The 22,755-nt window shown below is 47.3% G+C and overlaps 1 protein-coding gene across 1 annotated transcript in view; it reads right to left on the reverse strand.

The window, feature by feature from the left end:
• LOC102948129 (acrosin binding protein) overlaps positions 1 to 4,139 on the reverse strand; it is a 66,032-nt gene extending 61,893 nt beyond the window's left edge. The window contains exon 1 of the mRNA XM_043546607.1: positions 3,899 to 4,139. Coding sequence (XP_043402542.1) covers positions 3,899 to 4,139 — 241 coding nt within the window. The remainder of the gene's footprint in view (positions 1 to 3,898) is intronic.
• Positions 4,140 to 22,755: the final 18,616 nt, after the last annotated feature.

A 22,755-nucleotide genomic window follows, 5' to 3' on the forward strand; every position in this document is an offset into this window, starting at 1 on the left:
ACTCTGCCACTGACTCACTATGTGGCATGAGTCAATTCTCTGCCTCAATTTACCCACCTGTAAAATGAGGATAACAGTACTCTCATGTCGCAGTTAATTCATGTTCATGGAGCACTCAGATAGTGATAAGCACCATAGAACAGACCGTGAGGAAATACATAATTCTGTAGAGAGTGTGGGGTTTGGATGGTGTATAGTAAATAAGGAAGGAGCAACTAACTGAATGATGAGGATAAAAATATTGAACTGCTGCAACATTCCCTGAGCACCATCAATCCTGTGTACTAAATGAGATAGGAATCCTGTGAAAAAAGAAAAAGTTATTTACCTTGTGCAGTAACGATGGTTCAAGATGTGTGTCCTGATGGATGCTCTACTGTAGGTGTGTGAGTTCCTGCACCTCTGATCAGAGATTTTAATAGCAGTGTTTGTTTGGCCCGCACATGTGCTCTCCCTGTTTCGTGCCTTGCCTTGAGCCTAACTAGCGTTGCGTGGGCGAACCGCCCCCAGTTCCTTCTCTACCACAGAGCCCCTTATTGAGAACTTCAAAGTAGAGGGGAGGAAGGCGGGTTGTGGAGCACTCACAGGGACACACATCTTGAAGAACCATTGTTACTGCACAGGGTGAGTAACTTTTTCTTCTTCAAGTAGAGTCTCTATGGGTTCTCCACTGTAGCTGACTCCCTACAGTACTCCTTATGGAGGGGTGGGGCTTCGGTGTCGAGTCTATTAATGATGTCAATACTGTGAAGCTGAAGTCATGGGTAACTGCATAATTTTCTGCAAAGATATGAGCTGATGTCCAAGTTCCTGTCCTGCATATTTCTGTGATGGGGACATTGTTAATAAATGCTACAGAAGTGGAGATGGATCTTGTGGAATGAGTTTGGACTCTAGATGGAGGCTGCAGATCATGCGCACAATAGTAATAGTTAATACAGTTTGAAATCCATTTTGAGAGTTGCTGTTTTCATATTGTGGATCTATTGGATCTGTCTGCAACTGAGAGGAACAGTTTAGGAGATTTCCTAAACTCCTTTGTTCTAGCCAAATAAAATGCCAAAGCTCTCCTCACATCAAGCATATGTAATATTGCTTCTCTGTTGTCACTGTGAAGCTTTGGGAGGAAAGTAGGCAGATGAATGAGCTGGTTCATATGGAAAGACAAGGCTACTTTGGGAGGGAACTTTGGGTGTGATCTCAGTGTGACCTTAAAGAATATTGTGAAGGGAGGGTGTGCCATTAGTGTCACTATCTCCACGACCCTCCGAGCCAAGGTGATGGCCCCTAGGAATGCTGCCTTCATGCACAGATGCGTAAGTGACATGTGGCCATGGGTGCAAAAGGTGGTTTTGTCAGGCCTTTGAGGACTAGATTAAAGTCCAATGTTGGTGAGGGACATCTGATTTGTAGGAATAAAGTTACCCATACCTTTGAGGAATCTCGTCATTGTTGGATGAGCAAATATTGAATATCCATCTGTCTTGTGGTGGAAGGCCGTTATGGCTGAAAGGTGCACTTTTACTGAGCTAATAGTCCCATCTTCTTGAGGTCTAGAATGTAGTCTAGTATTAGCAGGAGGGGAGAGGATGCTGAGGTAATTTGTTTCAAAATACCAGATTTGGAAACTTTTCAACTTTTATATGTAAGTGTGGTGAGTCATTGATCTTCTACTACGTAACAGCACCTTTTTCACCTCCTCACAGCAGGAGTTCTCTGTGCATTGGAAACATGTAGGAGTCAAGCCTGGAGTCAGAGAATCTGTACGTTCAGATGATGGATCTGTCTGGCACTCTGAGAGAGGAGGCGAGGAAGGAGCTGAAGAGTAATTGGTGGGCACATTGCTAGCTAAGCTACATACAGGTACCACATTTGTCTTGGCTGGGTGGGAACTATGTGTATAACTTTTGTTCTCTCTCTCTCCCTCTGAGTAGGACCTTCATTATGAGTGGACATGGGGGAAAGACATAGAGGAGCTCTCTGTTCTATTGAAAGACAAAAGCATCCCCCTATGAGTCTCTCTCCAGACTGGCTCTGGAGCAGTACCGGGGGCATTTCTTGTTCCCATAAGCAGCAAACAAATCTATTGTTGGGGTTCCCCAGTAGCAGAATATGTTGTGGAGCACTGTCCAGTCCATATCCCATGCACGATCCTGTGTGTGTGTGTGAGACTGAGCATGTCCGCTGCTATATTCTATGCTCCTGATAGGTAAGCGGCTGATATGTGAATGTTGTGGTGAATTGTATTGGCCACTGTCAGAAGACAGGACACTGGGCTAGATGGACCTATGGTCTGACCCAGTATTGCCAATTCCATAATTGTATTGTTTCTGTACATAGGGATGGTGCTCTCACCCCACCCCTTGTCAGTTTATGTAAAACATACACGCTATGTCGTCTGTCATTATCTTCGTAAGTGTATCTTTGATTAACAGTAGGAAAAGAGCACAAGCATTCCTGACTGACTCCTAAATTCCAGGAGGTTGATATGGAGCGTTGATTCTGTGGGGACCATTTCCCCCAAACCTTGTGATTGCTCAGGTGAGCTCCCCAGCCCACTAAAGACGTGTCTGTTGTGAGAATCAATGCTGGGGGAGGCTGTGTAAATGGAATCCCTGCACAGATATTCTTTGGATCTTTCCACCATTTAAGGGAGTCTTTAACCATGGAGGACATTGAGAGTGACTTGTTTAATCTGTGCCTGTTTAGCATGTATACCAATCTGAGCAATGCTTGGAGACAGCGCATGTGTAGTCTCACATGAGATACCATGTACATACATGCTCTACCATGTGTCCAAGAAGCTGAAGGCAATTTCTGGCTGACATTTGGGGGCTGGCATGAACTGTGTCTATTAAGGTGGTCAGGTTGTGGAATCTGTGTAGCAGGAGGAAGGCTGTGGCCTTCACTGCATCGAGATAAACCCCTATAAACTCCAAGTGTTGCACTGGAGTCAAGGTCGATTTCTGAGTATTCAGTCCTAGTCCCCACTGTGAGAATACCTCCATAGTCTTTTGAGTGGCCCTTAGGGCATCTTCAACAGAACAAGCCTTGTGAAGGCAATCATCCAAATATGGGTAAATCATGATTCATAATTTGCGTAGATTAGCTGCTACCACGGATAGAATTTTGGAGAATACTCTGGGTGCGGATAAGAGGCCAAATGGAAGCACTCTGTACTGGTAATGGTCCTGACCGAAGATGAATATGAGCAATCTCCTGTGAGATGGTTGAATCAATACGTGGAAATAGGTATCTTGTAGTTCCTGTGCTGAGAACCAATCTCCCTGGTCTAGTGATGGAAGAGACAGTTACCTTTTCTGTAACTGGTGTTCTTCGAGATGTGTTGCTCATGTCCATTCCACAATAGGTGTGCGTGCTCGCCATATGCACCGGTACCAGAAGTTTCTCCCTTAGCAGTACCCTTAGGGGAGTGCCCTAGCGACCCCTGGCGTGGTGCCGCCATGGTGCGGTATAAGGGGCGCTGCACGCTCCCTCCACCCTCAGTTTCTTCTTGCCAGACACCTCCGACACAGGGGAAGGAGGGCAGGATGTGGAATGGACATGAGCAACACAACACCAAGAACACCAGTTACAGAAAACGTAACTATCTCTTCTTTGAGTGATTGCTCATGTGCATTCCACAATAGGTGATTCCAAGCTATATCTGTTGGAGGTGGGTAGGAGTTCACAGAAACTTGGGACAGAGCACAGCCCTGCTGAACCTGGCGTCCTCCCTGGTTTGAGGTGAATGTGTGAACTGATGACCATGTGGCAGCCCTACAGATGTCCTGAATAGGGACATGGGCCAGAAAGGCAGCCGAGGAGGCTTGCGCCCTAGTCGAGTGTGCCCTCACAATCAGCAGCGGGGGGACTCCTGTCAGGTCGTAACAAGTACGGATACACAAGGTGATCCAGTTGGAGAGCCGCTGAGTGGAGATCAGCCGACCTCTCATGCGTTCAGCCGAGGCAATGAACAGTTGTGAAGACTTCCTGAATGGTTTTGTACATTCCAGGTAAAAAGCCAGAGCCTGTCTCACATCCAGCATGTGGAGGCGGTGCTCCTCACTGGACACGTGGGGTTTGGGACAGAGCACTGGCAGGAAAATGTCCTGGCCCATATGGTAGGAGGAGACCATCTTAGGGAGGTATGAAGGATGTGGTTGGAGCTGGACCTTATCCTTATGGAACACTGTGTATGGGGGTTCGGAGGTCAGGGCCCGGAGCTCTGAGACCTGTCTAGTGGACGTGATCACCACCAGGAAGACTCTCTTCCACAAGAGGTGTGAACAGGAGCATGTAGCTAGCAGTTCAAATGGAGTTAACCTGGCCAGCACCAAGTTCAGGTCCCACTCTGGGACTGGGGGCCTAACGTAGGGGAAGAGACGATCCAAACCCTTAAGGAATCAACCAGTCATGGCACGAGAGAACACCATGTGGCCCTGCACTGGCGGGTGGAAGGCCGATATGGCCGCCCAGTGCACCTTGGTGGACGAGGGCGCTAGGCCCTAAGCTCTAAGATGAAGGAGGTAGTCTAATATGAGCTGGATCAGAGCAGCTACAAGCGAGATGCCCTGATCAACGGCCCACCGGGAAGATCAAGACCATTTTGTCAGGTGGGCCACCTGCTCTCCAGGAGGACGCGCTGAACCCCTTCCGAGCAAGTCCTCTCCTCCTGACCTAACGCTTGAGCAGCCACACCGTGAGGTGGAGTGCTGCTAAGTTGGGGTACCTGCGACCAGCCAGTCATCGAGGTAGGGAAAAATCTGGACCCCCCGACATCTGAGGTAGGCCGCTACCACAGATATACACTTCGTGAATACCCTGGGAGCCATGGACAGGCCAAACGGGACAACAGTGAATTGGTAGTGCTCCTGCCCAACAGTGAAACAGAGGAAACGCCTGTGTCCCTCGAATATATGAATGTGGAAATACGCATCCTGTAGATCGAGGGCGGCGTACCAGTCCCCGGGATCCAGGGAGGGGATGATGGAGGCCAGAAAGACCATGAGAAACTTGAGCTTTATCATGTACTAGTTCAGGCCTCGCAGGTCCGGATAGGCCTGAGCCGCTCTTTGGCCTTCAGAATAAAGAAATAGCAGGAGTAGAACCCCTTGCGTCTGAACTCCACTGGCACCACCTCCACCGCTCCTAAGCCAAGGAGCCGCGTCACCTCCTGCTCGAGTAGGCTCTCATGAGAGGGCATGAGAGGGATCCCTGAAGATGGATGGGGATGGAGGGTGGGTGGGTGGGGTAGAAGTAAACTGGAGGGTGTAACCAACCAGATGGTCCGAAGTCAGCCGCGACCACGCTGGGAGAAAAGCACACAACCAGTTAGAGAAGGGAAGTTTTATTGTGGGTGGATCCCTGGTATGAACTAGTAAGTCGCCCCCAGACATCCCGTCAAAACTGGTGCTTTCCCACCTTAGCCCTGGTCTACACTACGAGTTTAGGTCGAATTTAGCAGCATTAGATCGATTTAACCTGCACCCGTCCACATGAAGAAGCCATTTTTGTTGACTTAAAGGGCTCTTAAAATCAGTTTCTGTACTCCTCCCTGACAAGGGGATCAGCGCTGAAATTGACATTGCCGGGTCGAATTTGGGGTAGTGTTGAAACAATTTGTTGGTACTGGCCTCTGGGAGCTATCCCAGAGTGCTCCATTGTGACTGCTCTGAACAGCAGTTTCAACTCAGATGCACTAGCCAGGTACACAGGAAAAGCCCCGAGGGCTTTTGAATTTCATTTCCTGTTTGGCCAGCGTGGCGAGCTCATCAGCAGAGGTGACCATGCAGAGCTCATCAGCACAGGTGACCATGCAGTTCCAGAATCGCAAAAGAGATCCAGCATGGACCAAACGGGAGGTACTGGATCTGATCGCTGTATGGGGAGATGAATCCATGCTATCAGAACTCCGTTCCAAAAGACAAAATGCCAAAATATTTGAAAAATATCTCCAAGGGCATGAAGGACAGAGGCTATAACAGGGACCTGCAGCAGTGCCGCGTGAAAATTAAGGAGGTCAGGCAAGCCTAAGAAAAAAACAGAGGCAAACGGCCACTCCAGGTCAGAGCCTCAGACATGCCGCTTCTATGATGAGCTGCATGCAATTCTAGGGGTTGTCCCTACCACTACCCCACCCCTGTCCGTGGACACATGCAAGGGGGGAGTCTCAAGCAATGGGGATGAGGATTTGGGGGACGAGGAAGATGAGGAGGAGGATAGTGCACAACTGGCAAGCGGCGAAACTGTTCTCCCCGACAGCCAGGAACTGTTTATCACCCTGGAGCCAATACCCTCCCAAGGCAGGCTCCCGGACCATGAAGCTAGAGAAGGCACCTCTGGTGAGTGTACCTTTGTAAATATAATACACGGTTTAAAAGCAAGCATGTTTAATTATTAATTTTCCCTGAAGACTTGGGATGCATTCACGGCCAGTACAACTACTGGAAAAGTCTGTTAACGTGTCTGGGGATGGAGCGTAAATCCTCCATGGACATTATTAAGGGGTCATTCAGAGGTGGCCGTTCCTGGTGGGCTGTTTCCCTGTGGCTGAAAAGAAATCATCCCCGCTTTTAGCCACGTGGTTGGGGGAGGGAGGGCGTTCATACTGAGCTGTTCGCATTTGGCTGGCAGGGATCTTCCCTGATACTAGTCACATGGTGGGAGGAGGGGTGAAGCGGTCATCCCAGAGAATTGGGGGTGTGTGTGTGTGTGGGGGGGGGTTAGTTGGGTTTGTGCTGCATGTTAACCCAAAAACTGCAGCCCCTCCTTTTAAATGGCCAACCCAGTGGGTGCTTGGTATGGGAAAGGAGGGTGCTGCTGTTTGAAAACATTCCCACATGTTATGAAGGTTGAAGAAGCTGAAAGACTGTGGCTTACTATGGCTGCCTGCAAGCCGAATTCGGTTGCCCGGCCCTGTGTGTGTGATCTCTCACACCAAACCGGCAGGCCCTCAATGTAAGAGGCAAAATGCAACCTTGTACCAAAAGCACATGTGCTCTGTAATGTTAACAGCTTGGTTCACCGTGACAGAGTCTACCCATTGTTCTCTAAAATGTGTCTTTTTAAATACTACTCTCCCTTTTTTTCCTCCAGCAGCTACTAATGCTCCCCCTATCATCTCTGTCCCAGAGGCCAGCACAGATAAAAAGGTGAAAAAAATGCACTCGCAATGAAATGTTCTCCGAGCTCATGCAGTCCTCCCTCACTGAAAGTGCTCAGCAGAATGCGTGGAGGCAAACAATGGCAGAGTCCAGGATAGCAGAAAATGAATGCGAGGACAGTAGGGATGAGCATGATGAGACATTGTGCGAGCAAGAGGAGAGGTGGTGGCAGCATGATGAGAGGAGGCAGGATGCAATGCTGAGGCTACTGGGGGATCAAACTGATATGCTCCAGCATCTGGTGGAGCTGCAGGAAAGGCAGCAGGAGCACAGACCCTGCATAACTGCCTGCCCTTCTCCCCAAGTTCCATAGCTTCTTCACCCAGACGCCCAAGAACGCGGGGGCAGGGCGGGGCGCCACTCCGGGCACCCAACCCCTCCCACCCCAGAGGACTGCCCAAGCCACAGACGGCTGGCATTCAATAAGTTTTGAAATGCAGTGTAGCCTTGGCCTTCCCTCCTCCCCCACCCCTCCCTGGCTACCTTGGCAGTTATCCCCCTACTTGTGTGATGAATTAATAAAGAATGCATGATTCTGAAACAACAATGACTTTATTGCCTCTGCAAGCGGTGATCGAAGGGGCGAGGGTGGTTGGCTTACAGGGAAATAGAGTGAACCAAGGGGGCGGGTTTTCATCAAGGAGAAACAAACAGAACTGTCACACTGTAGCCTGGCGCCAGTCATGAAACTGGTTTTCAAAGCTTCTCTGATGCACAGCACGCCCTGCTGTGCTCTTCTAATCGCCCTGGTGTCTGGCTGCACGTAATCAGCGGCCAGGCAATTTGCCTCAACCTCCCACCGCACCATAAACATCTTACTCTCACAGATATTGTGGAGCACACAGCAAACAGCAATAACAATGGGAATATTGGTTTCACTGAGGTCTAACCAAGTCAGTAAACTGCGCCAGCACGCTTTTAAACGTCCAAAGGCACATTCTACCACCATTCTGCATTTGCTCAACTATAGTTGAACAGCTCCTTACTACTGTCCAGGGTGCCTGTGTATGGCTTCATGAGCCATGGCATTAAGGGGTAGGCTGGGTCCCCAAGGATAACTATAGGCACTTCAACATCCTCAACAGTTATTTTCTGGTCTGGGAAGTAAGTCCCTTGCTGCAGCTTTTGAAACAGACCAGAGTTCCTGAAGATGCAAGCATCATGTACCTTCCCCAGCCATCCCACATTGATGTCGGTGAAAAGTCCCTTGTGATCCACCAGCGCTTGCACAGTGGTGCCTGTGCCAAAATGACTGATTGTGCCAGAGATCTCCTTTGATCAGTCAAGAGTTCAGTTTGGGAACTTGTGGCCCTCTTCTTAGAAGCCCTTGAGGGGAGTCAAATGCTTTCCTTAGGCTCTCCTTCCATGGAAGTTGATGGTCTTAGTAGTGACCATTGCTCTGGGGGAGTCTCAGGACTGGGATCAGATGCCTGTCTAAGGGAACTCTCCATCATGAGTAGCTTAAGTTTTAACGCCTGCATTCTGGCCTTCAATTTTTGGCAGAAGGTGCACTTCTGAGAAATGTGCACCTCTCTGAGGCACCAAATACAGCATGAGTGACCATAACTGATCGTTATTGCCTCCCTACAGGAGACGCAATATTTGAACTTAGAGGAGCCAGGCATAGCCCCTGATGGAGAGCTGGTCCCCAAAAAGGAGAGGGGGATGTGTCAACAAGACCAGGGAGAAAAAATGAAAGTATATATATATAGATTTTTTTTTAATGGGGAAAATCTTAAAAAAACTCTACTGGATGCTATGAAAAATGGAAACTCTACCAGCTATTATAAATTCAACGCAAACTGCAAACTAAATCAGACTGCTAATCAAGCAGTCTCAGGCCAAGGGTGGCTGAGAAGGAATTGGCGGTGGTTTGCCGACACAGCGCTAGATAGCCTCGAGGCAAGGCATGAGACAGAGAGAGTGCATGTGTGAGCTGAACTGACTCTGCTATCTAAAATCTCTGATCAGAGGCACAGGGATGCAGACATATCTGCAGTGGCGCACCCATAGGGATACTACTCGAAGAATAGTATGTGATCATGTAATAAAGGACTATCACAATGCATACACACAAGGGGGCTGAATTAAGGTTGCCCAGGCCACTGTAAATATTGTATTTCCTAATATTGGAGTGCTTGACTTTGCAACCTAAGAACATTTTTTATCAATGGGGGGAAGGGTTTTGTGCACACACACACACACACACACACACACACACACACACACACACATTTACATTATACACACACATAGATAGATGTTAAGGTTGAGAATACATATAATTAATTTAGTGTAAAAACCATATGTAATTATTCCCAAAACATTATAAAGCCAAGAAATTCGAGAGTTAAGGTTACATTAAAAAAAATTCAAACATGTTCAAGTATGGAAATGCATAGGTCAGTCATCCAAATGACCTTAGTTCTGCTCCACAGCAACACTAATGCAATAACCATATGTTTCAGGCATTTTAGTGTTTGTGATACAAAGCTGAATTAAACTAAATTTAAACACACAGTTTATTTTTTTTCCTTTACAGTTGCACTACAGGACAGTCACCATAGTTGAAGTATCAACCTTTCATTATTTATCTTAATTTCTATAGCCAGATCCCCTGAAATGCTATGGCTGCATTATGTCATCTTGCAACAGTGCAAAGCACCCATAACATACTGGATAATTAGACTGAGTGTACACATACAGACACACACACACACACTTTTCCCTCCCTCCTGCCCTCCATGCACATGCAAACCTCTACTGCCTTCTTATGGAGTAGATCTCGTGTAACAGTTAGCTTAAAAAAAAGTACTAAAAATTAATGGTCCTTTTTGTCATTATTCTTCATAGTTCAAAGTTTCTCCTTCAGCAGAAAAATGCTCTATTTCATCCAATTCTACTAGGAACTGATCTTTCAAAATGGCCACTCTCTCTACAGTTTTCAATAGGATTGAGGCCACAGGTTGCCATCAAATAAGATGTTCTCTTTCAAAATGGCCACCCCTCTCATTATTCCAAATAGGAGTTAAAACAATCTGCCCTGACCAAAGATGGTGGCTCACTATACTTTCAGGAGATTGACTAGAAAACTGTGAAGTGCAGGTGAATGGAGGCAGTGGACATATTTGCTAAGGGCAGCCTGTGGTCTCAGTTCAATTGGGAACAATAGGACATGACAGTCATTTTGACAGAGGGCAAGTTTTTTGGTAGAATTTTCTGTAATACAATATTATCCGTAAGCTACTGCTGAAGGAGCAACTTTCACTTCTGAAGAATGGCAAAAAATGACCATTAATTCTAAAATGTTTGCAAATGTAGCCAATACACAAGATTGTAATGATTTTAGCTACATAGGGAAATTGAAAAGTCTGCATTACTAGATTATTCTCATCATTTGGGACTGAAGATCACATACAGTGTTAAATCTCAAGGACTCCCTATAAAATGAATAATTTACAATTAAATACATTAGTTTGAGCTCTCAGAAAATACATCCTATAAAAAGTATAGGAAGTAATTTTAATAAAATGTGTTAATGACTTTTCAGATTCACAGAATTTAAGGCCACAAGGGACCATTCAAAAATCTAGTCTGCCATCCTGTACAACACAGGCCACAGAATTACATTCAGTTACCCCTGTACTGAACCCTATAACTTGTGTTGAATTAAACCTTATCTTCCTGAAAGTCATCCAGGCTTAATCTGAAGTATTCAAAAGATAGAGAATTCGTCACTTCTCTTGTTAGTTTGTTGCAATGGTTAATCACTCTCACTGTTAAAAATACATGCCTTACCTCTAGTTTGAATTTGGCTTCACCTACCAGTCATTGGTTCTTGATATGTCTTTCTCTGTTAGATTAAAGAGCCCTTTGGTACCATATTTTCTCCCCATGAAGGTTCTGATAAAACTATAATGATTTCCTTTTTGATAAACTAAATCTCTTTCTCTCTCTCACTGTAGGGTATTTTCTCAAGCCCTCAAATAATTTTGTGGCTCTTCTCTGCACCCTCTCCAATTTTCAACATATTGTACAGTGATCAAATCACCAACCCAGTCCTACTCACTTGTTTATATATCTAAGAATCACAGAGTCCTTTTTACTACATCACCACACTGGATGTTCATGCTGACTTGTGTCCACTACAATCTCTCAATGCTTTCTGGTCACTACTGTCCAGGATACAGTCCCCTATTCTGTAAGTATGGCCAATACTCCTTGTTTCTCAATGTTTGACCTTCCATTTGGCTACATTAAAATCAACTGTTTGAATGAATTACCCACTCATCCAGATCACTCTGTATGACTGCCCTCCATCATCATTAGGTATTTACCACTCATTAATCTTTATGGGAATCTGCATATTTTACCAGCTGTGATTTTATATTTACCTCCAGATCACTGATTAAAAGGTTGAATAGGATTGGAGCTAGAACCTGTGCTCTGTGAAACCCCACTAAAAACACCCCTGTATAAAGATTCCCCACTGACCGCTATTTTTTGAGATCTTTCAGTTAGCCAGTTCTTAATCCATTTAACATGTGCTTTATTGATATTGTATTGTGCATTTTTTAATCAGAATGCCAAAAGTCTATTAACACATGTGTAGTTACCAGTGTTACTTTTATCGATCAGACTTGTAGTCTCATCAAACAATGAAATCAGGTTTTGTTTAAGAGCTATTTTCCATAAAACAAAATTGACTGGTTTTACTTCCATCCTGTACATTTTTTAAAATTGAAACCCATAACAGCTTTTCCATTATTATGCCCAAAACTGATGTCAGGCTTGTGACAGGTTTGGTCACAGAGACCCCCTAGGTACTGTCACCTGATGTGCTGAAATTACCTCTGAGCCCGTTTTCCCTGCCAGCTTGGGACTCTAGAACTCTGCCTTGATGAGCCAGACATGCTAGCCTGCTGCAACACAGACCCAGGTCTGGTCCATGCCCTCAAAGCTGCAGACTTTAACTAAAAACTGCTCAGCAGGTTACTTGCCTCCAGCACCAAGAGACCCAGCTCCCAATGGGATCCAAACCCCAAATAAATCCATTTTACTCTTTCGAAAGCTTATACAGGGTAAACTCATAAATTGTATGCCCTCTACAACATTGATAGAGAGATATGCACAGCTGTTTGCTCCCCAGGTATTAATCACTTTCTCTGGATTCATTAATAAATGAAAGTGATTTTATTAAGTATACAAAGTAGGATTTAAGTGGTTTCAAGTAATAACAGACAGAACAAAGTAAGTCACCAAGCAAAATAAAGCAAAAACACGCCAGTCTAAGCCTAACACATTAAGAAACTGATTACAGGTAATATCTCACCCTCAGAGATGTTCCAATAAACTGCTTTCACAGACTAGACTCCTTCCTAGTCTGGGCCCAATCCTTTCCCCTGGTACAGTCCTTGTTAGTTCCAGCAGACATCTTAGGTGTAAAGCAGGGGCTGTCTCATCACTAGCAGCCCACTTTGTTTTGCTCCACCCCCTTTTATAGCTTTGGCACAAGGCAGGACTCTTTTGTCTCTCTGGGTCTCCACCCCTCCTTCTAAATGGAAAAGTACCAGATTTAAGATGGATTTCACTATCAGGTGACATGGTCACAGGTCACTTTAAGACCTCATTCTTCATTACCCACGGGCTGGCCCACACATACACAGGAAGGCTTGCAGGTAAATAAACCATCCACAACCAATTGTTCTAGTCAATGGGAGCCATCAAGATTCTAAACCACCATTAATGGCTCACACTTTGCAAAATTACAATAGGACTTCAGCGTTATACTTCATATTTCTAGCTTCAGATACAAGAATGATATATGCTTACAAATAGGATGAACACACTCAGTAGATTATAAGCTTTTTAATGATACCTTACAAGAGATCTTTTGCATAAAGCATATTTCAGTTACATCATATTCACGTTCATAAGCATATTTTCATAAAGCATATGGAATGCAACGTCACAAGGCTATCCAGCCTATAATTACCCAGGTAATCCTGCTCACCCTTTCTGAGTATTTGCATAAATTAGCACTCTTCCAGTCTTCGGAAATTTCCCCAGTATTGCAAGTTTTATTAAAAGTTAACATCAATGAGTCAGAGATCTCCTCACAAACTGTTTTAGAACTTTGGGATGCAAGTTATCCAGCCCTGCTGGTTTAAATAGGTTTATCCTTAGTAGATGCTGTTAAACGTTTTCCTTATTCATTAATGGACTGGAAAGTAATTAATCATCCTCATGTGCTACACGCATATCATCCTACTTCTTTCCAAACAGAGAAAGAAAATATTTATTGAACAATTGTCCTTTTCTGCATTATTAACAATGTTACCATATCTAGCTAGTAAAAGGCCTATTCTACTAATAAGAGGCCACTACTAGGATTTCATTTGCTCCTGATATACTTAAACTCTTTCTGATTGTCCTTAGCCCTGCCAGCCATGGATTTTTCCCTAGTGTCTTTAACTCCCCTTACCAATTTTCTAAACTTCATATCTTCTAAGATGAATTGATCACTGGACTGGAATTTGGTGGTTGGCTAGGATCCAGTGATTATGTCCTGATAACATTCAATATGGGCAAACAGTGGACATTCCCAAATAACTGATTGGGAATGCCCATTGTTTGCCCATTTCGAATATCAGGTCATGATCACTGGATCCAAGCCAACCACCAACTTCCAGTCCAGTGATCAATTCATCTTTATCCCTTATACTGAGATCCTAAAAGTTGGGTACAATACCTTTTTTGTTAGATAAGGTATCATCATTCTTATTTGTATTGCCATAGTGCCTAGTGTCACAGACTAGGGCCCCATTTTGCTATGTGCTGTACAAACATGGAACAAAAAGATGGTCCCTGCCCCAAGATCTTACATTCTAAGTATTGCACCCAGTATCTAATTTGTAACCCAAAACTTTTTGGTTTGCAAAAGGTAAACATTTTTAGAAACTCTAATGATGTTGTGCTGGTGGCTGCATGAGACTGACAGCATAAGTCTCCCAAACTGAAGTCCCTCATAATAATATTTTTACCTACACCTTACATACAAGTGTTTAAGGAGTAACTCATCCTGTTCTTTGGTTCAGTTTGGTGGTCTGTAACAAACCCCCACTGTAAGGTTCTGAGGGTCTTTTCTACAGTAAGCAGCAGCAGCCAGAATAGGACAGCAGCAGCCATGAATTAAGAAGCAGAGTCACATCCTCACAGTCCACCTAAATTACATCAAAACAATGTAATAGCGGACTATTAAGAAGGCACTCATGTCCTAATAGTACCCACAATCACCAGATAAAGAAAAAAAACGGTTACCTACCTTTCGTAACTGTTGTTCTTCAAGGTGTGTTGCTCATGTCCATTCCATGCTAGGTGTATACGTGCCCATGTGCACAGCTGCTAGAGACTTTTTGCTTTAGTGGTATCTGTAGGGCTGGCTCTGGCGCCCTCTGGAGTGCCACGCTCATGCGCCGGTATATTAGGCACCACCGGCCCTGCCCCCTCTCAGTTCCTTCTTGCCATCAATTCTGACAGCGGGGACAGAGGGCGGGTCATGGAATGGACATGAGTAACAAATCTTGAAGAACAACAGTTACGAAGGGTAGGTAACAGTTTTTTCTTCTTTGAGTGCTTGCTCAGGTCAGTTCCATGTTAGGTGACTCACAAGCAGTTTCCCTGGAGGTGGGCTCAGAGTTAATGATCTTGCGGCTTGCAACACTGCTCTACTGAAACTTGCGTCATCCCATGCCTGCTGGGTAATGACATAATGGGATGCAAAGGTGTGGACCGAGGACCAGGTCGCAGCTCTGCAGATGTCCTATTTCAGAACTTGTGCAAGGAAAGCTGTTGATGAGGTCTGAGCTCTGGTAGAACGGGTGGTCACGGTAGCTGGCGGTGACACCCCTGCTTGCTTCTAGCAGAACTTGATACATGTGGCTATCCATGAGTAGATACCCTGGGCGGAAACCAGCAGGCCTTTCATCCTGTCTGCCACTGCAACAAAGAGGTGCGTCAATTTAGGAAAGGACTTGGTTCTCTCAAGGTTCTCTCAAGCCAGCACCCTTCTAACACCAGGGTATGTAGCCTGAGTTCCTCGCTAGACTTATGAGGCTTGGGATAAAATACCAGCAGGAATATATCCTGATTATTGTGGAACGGTGACACCACCTTCAGCAAGAAGGCTGGCCGGGGGGGGGGCGCCACAGCTGGACCATATCCTTGTAGAACATCATATACAGTGGTTCTGATGTGAGCGCTCTAATTTTGGAAACTCTGCAGGCTGAAGTGATTGCGATCAGGAAGGAAATCTTCCTCAAGAGGAGTAGCAGGAACACAAAGATAATGGCTCGAAGGGTGGCCCTGTGAGCTTAGGCCACACCAGGTTTAGATCCCAAGGCAGGATAGGGTCATGAACTTCAGCATAAAGTCGCTCTATGCCTTTCAGAAATCTGACCGTCATATCATGGGAAAAAAGCAGATCTGCCCTGAACCAGCGGATGAAAGGCCAAGATGGCCACTAAGTGGACCCTGATTGATGAAAGAGTCAGACCTTGGTGCTTTAGATGCAACAGGTACTTTAGGATGGATTGTAGTGAGATCTGGTGTGGAGGTAGGTTCTGGCCCAAGACCCAACATGAAAAACGCTTCCATTTGGCCAGGTAGGTAGGCCTGGTGGAGGGCTTTCTACTGCTCACCAAGATTTGCTGAACTTGAGCTGAGCAAGCCTGCTCCTTCACTTTCAGCCATGCAGCAACCATGCCGTCAAGTGGAGGGGTGCTGGATTCAGGTGTAGCAAGAGGCCGTGGTTCTGTGACAGCAGGTCTGGCTGGAGCAGGAGCTCCAATGGGGCTGCTACCAAAAGCTCTAACAGCGTGCTGAAGTTGATGCAGCCACACCGGAGCTATCAGGATAACCTTTGCTCCCGACCACAGGAACAGGAAGGCTTCGGACAGGAAACCTCTGTCGAGCCTGTGGATCAGGCAGAACCGGTGACGCTTCCTGTTCTGGTCCACGTGGGGAGTTCCCCACCTTTGGAAAATGCAGCTGACCACCTATGGGTGGAGAGACCACTTGTGGCAAGGTGAGAAAGACCTGCTGAGATGATCTGCCAACGCATTCTTGGTGCCAAGCAGGTGAGACACCATGAGATGAATGACGTGCTGGACGCAGAAGTCCCATAGCTGGAGAGCCTCTTGGCACAGGCCTAACAAGCGGGCTCTGCCCTGCTTGTTGATGTGAAACATCACCATGGTATTGTCTGTCAGGACTCAGACCTTGCCCTCCAGAAAGCAGAGGAAAGCTTGACAGGCCAGCCAAACCGCCTTGAGCTCCCTGATGTTTATATGCAAGGAATGATCTTTCTGCAACCAAAGAACTTGCATGCTGATGTTGCTGAGGTGGGCTCCCCAGCCCAAGTCTGATACATTGGAGACAAAGGTTACTGCAGGACATGGGTTCATGAAGGGAATGCCCTCCAACACTGATTGGGGTTCCATCTTCCACCCCAAGGAAGCCAGGATGTGTGATGGGACTGTGATCACCTGTTCCAAATCGCGTCTGCCTGGCATGTAGATCGAAGCCAGCCACACTTGCAGGGGTCTGAAATGCAGACATGCATGCCGGACCACGTAAGTACCTGCTGCCATGTAGCCTAGCAGCTTGAGCCATACATGGGCAGTTGTGAGCAGGTGGGTTCTCATGTGGGTTATGAGGTCCGACATGGCTCAGAAACTAGACTCTAGAAAGAAGGCCTTGGCTTGGGTAGAATTGAGTACTGCTCCTATAAACTCTATCCGTTGCACTGGTGACAGAGTTGATTTCTGTTAGTTTATAAGAGGTGGGCAAACTACGGCCCACGGGACCATCCTTTCCGGCCCCTGAGCTCCTGGCCCAGGAGGCTAGCTCTCAGTCCCTCCCCTCCTGTCTCCCCTCCCCCGCAGCCACGCGGGCAGCACTCTGGGCAGCGGGGCTGCCCGCTCAACGTGTCTGGCTCCAGCTGAGTGGCATGGCAGCCAGACATGCTGCTCTGAGCGGCATGGTAAGGGGCCGGGGTGTTGGATAAGGGGCAGAGGGTCCCGGGGGGCAGTCAGGGAACAGGGGGTGGTTGGATGGGGCAGAGGTTCTTGGGGGGAGGCAGTCAGGGGACAGGGAACAGGGGGCGGTTGGATATGCCAGAGGTTCGGGGGGGGGCAGTCAGGGGACAGGGAGGGAGTTATATAGGGGGTGGGGTCCCGGGGGGCGGTTGTCCCAGGAGGGGGCAGTCAGGGGACAAGGAGCAGGGGGGTTGGATGGGTGGGAGGTTCTGAGGGGGGCAGTCAGGGGGCAGGAAGTGGGAGGGGGCAGATAGGGGGCAGGGGCCAGGCTGTTTGGTGAGGCACAGCCTTCCCTACCTGGCCCTCCATACAGTTTTGCACCCCGATATGGCCCTCAGGCCAAAAAGTTTGCCCACCCCTGGTTTATAAGCAGGCCCAGATCCTGAGAGGTGAACCTCACCAAGTTGAGGCTGCATTGCACCTGAGTTTGTGACCTGTCTCTGACCAGTCAGTTATCAAGGTAAGGACACCCCTCGATGCCTCAGGTAAGTGGCCACTATGGCCATACACTTTGTGAACACCCTTGGGGTGATTCAGTGGCCAAAGGGCAGGGCCATGAACTAGTAGTGGCATTGACCCACTACAAAGCGCAGAAACCTTCTGTGTCCTTGGAAAATGGAGATATAGAAATAAGCATCCTTCAAATTGAGGGCGGCAAACCAGTCTCCTGGATCCAGAGAAGGAATGATGGAGGCCAGGGAGACCATGTGGAACTTCAACTTCTTGAGATATTTGTTGAGGCGACACAGGTCTAGGATGGGTCTGAGGCCCCTTTCGGCCTTCAGGATTAGGAAATACTGGGAGAAAAACCTTTTCCCCTCATGTCTTGAGGGACTTCCTCTACAACCCCCACCCTTAGGAGGGTTTCTACCTCCTGGACGAGGAGTTGCCCCAGAGAAGGGTCCCTGAAGAGGGACGTGGAGGTGGGGTGGGAGGGAGGAAAACTGCAGGGTGTACCCAGAGGTTACAGTGCTCAGCACCCAACGGCCCAAAGTAATTCGGAACCAGGCAGTACGGAAAGGGAATAAACGATTGAAAAATAAACAGGTGGGGGAGGGGGGGGGGCTGGATCTGATAAATCTGGTACTCCGTCCTTGGGCGCACCCTCAAAATGTCTGTCTCGGGCCACCTGACTGACATGCAGAGCCTGATTGGGAGGCTGAGGACGGGGGGGGACAATGGTATTTGAAGCCCTTGTCTCTGTCCCTTCTCCTGTAGGAGCCTTGTCTCAAGGAGCCCGAGACCCTCAGTGGTGGGGGAGAAGGCCGGAATGACTTCCTGGAGGTCTGCGGTGTGGAAAGCCCCATGGAGCGGAGCATGGCATGGGAGTCTTTCAGGCCTTGTAGCCTGGCATCCGTTTGCTCCAAGAACAGAGCATTGCCTTCAAATGGGAGGTCCTGGATGGATTGCTGGACTTCTAGGGAGAGGCCAGAGGACTGCAGCCACAAACTCTGCCTCATCGACACAGCCGTAGCCATAGACCTGGCTGCCAAGTCTGCCACATCCAAAGCCGTATGGAGTGAGGCCCTGGCTACTGACCTGCCTTTCTCCAGAATAGACCTGAACCCTTGGCCCAGGTCTTGCGGCAGGAAATGTTTAAATTTTGCCAGCGAGTCCCACAAGTTGTAATTATATCTACCCAGCAGCGCCTACTGGTTAGATATCCTCAGCTAGAGGCATGCAGTCAAATAAATTTTCCTTCCAAAGAGGTCCAACATTTTTGCATCCTTATTTTCAAGCGTGGCTCTTGCCTGTCCCCTCCTGTCCTTTTGTTCACCACTGATACTATGAATGAACCCGGGGGTGGGTGGGAGTATAGGTATTCTTACCCTTTGGCAGGCACATAATACTTCTTTAAAGCCCTCTTTGATATGGGCAGCAAAGAGGACAGGGTTTGCCACAGGGCCTTTACTACCTTTGATCACCCCTTTATTCACAGGTGGTGCCAAGATGTCAAAGAGGCTGTCTGCTTGTTCTGCAAGCTCCTCAGCCCGTAGGCCCAGATTTGAGGCCACCCTTTTAAGCAGTTCTTTGTGGGCCATAAAGTCATCGGGAGGGAGTGGGTGAGATGGGCCCATGACCACCTCATCAGGGGAAGAGGAAGAGGAAGGTAAACCGGGGAGGGGCTGGGCCACACACACTACCCCAAGAGAGTCTTCCCCAACAACTGACGTCTGTCATCAGGTACGAGAGTCAGAATCCGATTCCAGGTCCGGTCCTGGTGCCAGTGGTACTGCAGACAGCTTCTTGGATGGCCCCACTGAGGAACGTTGTGAGTATGGCCCTGACATTATGGGGAGGCCCCAGGGATTCCAATAAGGCCACTGGATCGGCCACTGGCTCTGTGGCCAGGCACCCATCGCGGGCCCTGCCATGTCTGGTGCCCCAGTGAATGGTTCCCCCTTTGAATTCTGGGGAAGACTCCTCCCTTCCTTACCATGGAGGTGCTGTCAGAGCCTCCCTCTGCCATCAAGGCTGGAGAATGGTGCTGGGGTCATGGCGATCGGTGGTACCATGTAGGTGGAGACTGATAGTGGGACGGTGGTGAGAGCCGACGGACTGGAGACTGGGGTGTGGGTGACCTGCGCCGAGGAGATGGCAACCGCTGTCTTTAAGATGCAGGTCGGTGCCAAGGAGATTGAAACCTCGCCAGTGATGAATCACATCGTTGGAGAACACGAAGGTGGTGATGGACTGGTGCCAAGTCTCCGGGGATTGATGGTGCCTGCGGAACCTTTGCCATCTCCACTGACTGGGAGTCTTGTCATGTAGGTGGTACCGTGAGAGCCATGAGGTCTCTCACCACCTGAAACGCCTCTGGCATCGAAGGCACCATCAACCACGCTGGCCCCCTACCGCTCCTAGGAGTCAGAGGCAGGTTCTTGGATGGGCTAGGGGCTCTCGAGGCTGCCACCCCTGGGCTCTCAAGTGCAGGCAGGTGGCACGACATGGGTCCTTTGCCTGCTGACTGTGCCTTGTCCTCATTAGAAGCTAGGGAGCGCCCCCACTGCTTTATGCGCTTCCTGGGCACCGGTGACAGGGAGTGATGCCATGGAGAGCTCGGAGCTGGAGGGGCACTCCAAACTGACCCGGACATGTTCTGTGCTGAGTCAGACCTCGAGGGGTCTGACGCCGGTCTAAGAATTGCCTCCATTAATAGTGCATTTAAGTGGATGTCCCTGTCCTTTTGGGTCCTTGGCTTAAGGTTTTACAAATTCAGTACTTGACCTTGACATGCGCTTCCCCCAAACACTTCAAGCAGCTTGTGTGAAGGTCACTAACCTGCATCGGCTTATTACAAGCAAAGCATAGCTTGAAACCCGGGGACTGGGGCATGCCTTGTCCCTGGAACAACGTCCCAACAGGGAATCATAGAATATCAGGGTTGGAAGGGACCTCAGGAGGTCATCTAGTCCAACCCCCTGCTCAAAGCAGGACCATTCCCCAATTTTTGCCCCAACTCCCTAAATGGCCCCCTCAAGGATTGAACTCACAGCCCTGCGTTTAGCAGGGCAATGCTCAAACGACTGAGCTATCCCTCCCCCAACTCTAACTGTAACTAACTCTACCCTAACTGCTAACAATACTAACTATCTGAAAACTATAGTACACAAACAGTTCGAAGAGACCACTATCACACTTGCTGAACAAGAGTGAAAGAGGCGTTCCAGTATCTGTCAAGGGCGATAAGAAGAAACTGAGAGGGCGTAGGGCCGGTAGCGCCTAATACGCTGGTGCATGAGCGCGGCACTCCAGAGGACACCAGATCCAGCCCTATGGATACCACTAAGGAAAAGTGTCTGGCAGCCATGCACGTGTGCGCACACACACCTCGCATGGAATCGACATTAGCAAGCACTCAAAGAACAAATCTTAAGATGGTTAAAGAAAACTTTGACAGCATTCTGTCTCGCCAGGAATCATTGAACAGCTGTGATTGTGAAATCTGTACTTTAGTATTTTGCCTTTATGGTCCCTACTTCGCTATTGTTTATCTGTATGGATTCTGTCTGATTCTTTAATTGTTTCTATCTGTTGCATAATTAATTTTGCAAGATTTAAATCAAGGTGGCGGAGTGTGACTGGTTAAAGAATTGTTTCATAAGGGGCTAGGATTGGTGAAAAATACTGCTTCGTAGTACTTTATTTGAAAATGATTGGTTAAAGTATAGCTAAGCAGGACTTAGTTTAACTATGTAACTGGAGTCCAAAAGGAAGTTCTTTGGAACCTAACTCCAGCACATAGCCCAAGATCAGAGCTGCCAGACCTCAACACTCTGCCGAGCATACCATGCAGAAGCTGGAGCCCTGGACGACTTGATCCTGACTAGCCACTAAGAAAAGTTCGTCTGCCTTATTGGGAGTGGTGAGCATTGCATGCTTAGCATATGTGTTCTGTTTTGGTAACTGTTAATAAACAAACAGAGGTTAAGGATATTATTGTGTAAGGCTCTTTCACTGGTAAAGGCCTCACAAACACGCAGAAGATTATGCCCTGATCCCTGGGAACTGGGTCAGGGTGGGTGCCTTTCACCCAGAGCCCTATAACTGGGAAAGGGTGGGGGTGCCTAAATTAACCGTGTTATCCCTTGAGTGCACAGAAGCGTAAAGGTGGGGTGCCCTAGAGTGTGTGGGAACACCCACCATTCATCAGTATCCCCCTTGGGCTTTGTTAGTAAGCACGTTAATCCATACGATCAGTACAGCTGGGAAAAAATAATGGCAAATATTTTACTCACCAAAAAGTACAATTTTGTTTGACCCAAAATGATTTGCGTTGAGTTTGCCCAGTTATGACCGAACCAAAAAAAAAAAAAAGAAATGTTTTTGAGATGTTGAAACAAAGCATTTTGTTTTCATATGACGGCTTTTCATTTTGATTTTTGAAATTTTAACAAAAGTAAAGGAGGACTAGATTCACCAAATGGTTTTTCCCTCAAGCTCTCCTGTTGAAGCTATTCCACCTTTTATAAATAAATATTTCTTAGAGTAGACTTGCACTTGAGACTCCCACATCCCAGGCAGTGCCCTAACTACTAGGCTAAAAGCTATGAGGAGATCACCATAACCACCTCCTCTTCCAGCTGTTTTCTGAATCTAGTTCTCCCCAGCCTTTGTTAAAATGCCCAAAATCAAACAAAAAAATCCAAGTTGAATAATAACAAAAAATGTTTCATATGACCCTACTAGAAATTTTTCCAACTTTTCAATTCACAAAAAAATCGGAAATTTTTCATTTTCAGTTTGATCCAAAATGAAACTTTTATTTGACTTTTTGGAAATGCTAGCGAACCTAAGAAGATTCACCTAGGTCATCTTCTGAGTTATCAATAACTCTAAAATAGGTAATGGTGTCTTTAATGTAGAGTGCAACCCTATCCTCCACCAACACCTCTTTTACCCACTGAGGGGATCTACAGAAGGTTTCTGTGTCATCCTTCACAGGTCAGAGCCAAGACCCACAATCACAGACCCTGGCAAATGCTGGGGTG

Source organism: Chelonia mydas, chromosome 1 (assembly GCF_015237465.2).
Source record: "Chelonia mydas isolate rCheMyd1 chromosome 1, rCheMyd1.pri.v2, whole genome shotgun sequence".
NCBI classification, from domain to species: domain Eukaryota; kingdom Metazoa; phylum Chordata; order Testudines; family Cheloniidae; genus Chelonia; species Chelonia mydas.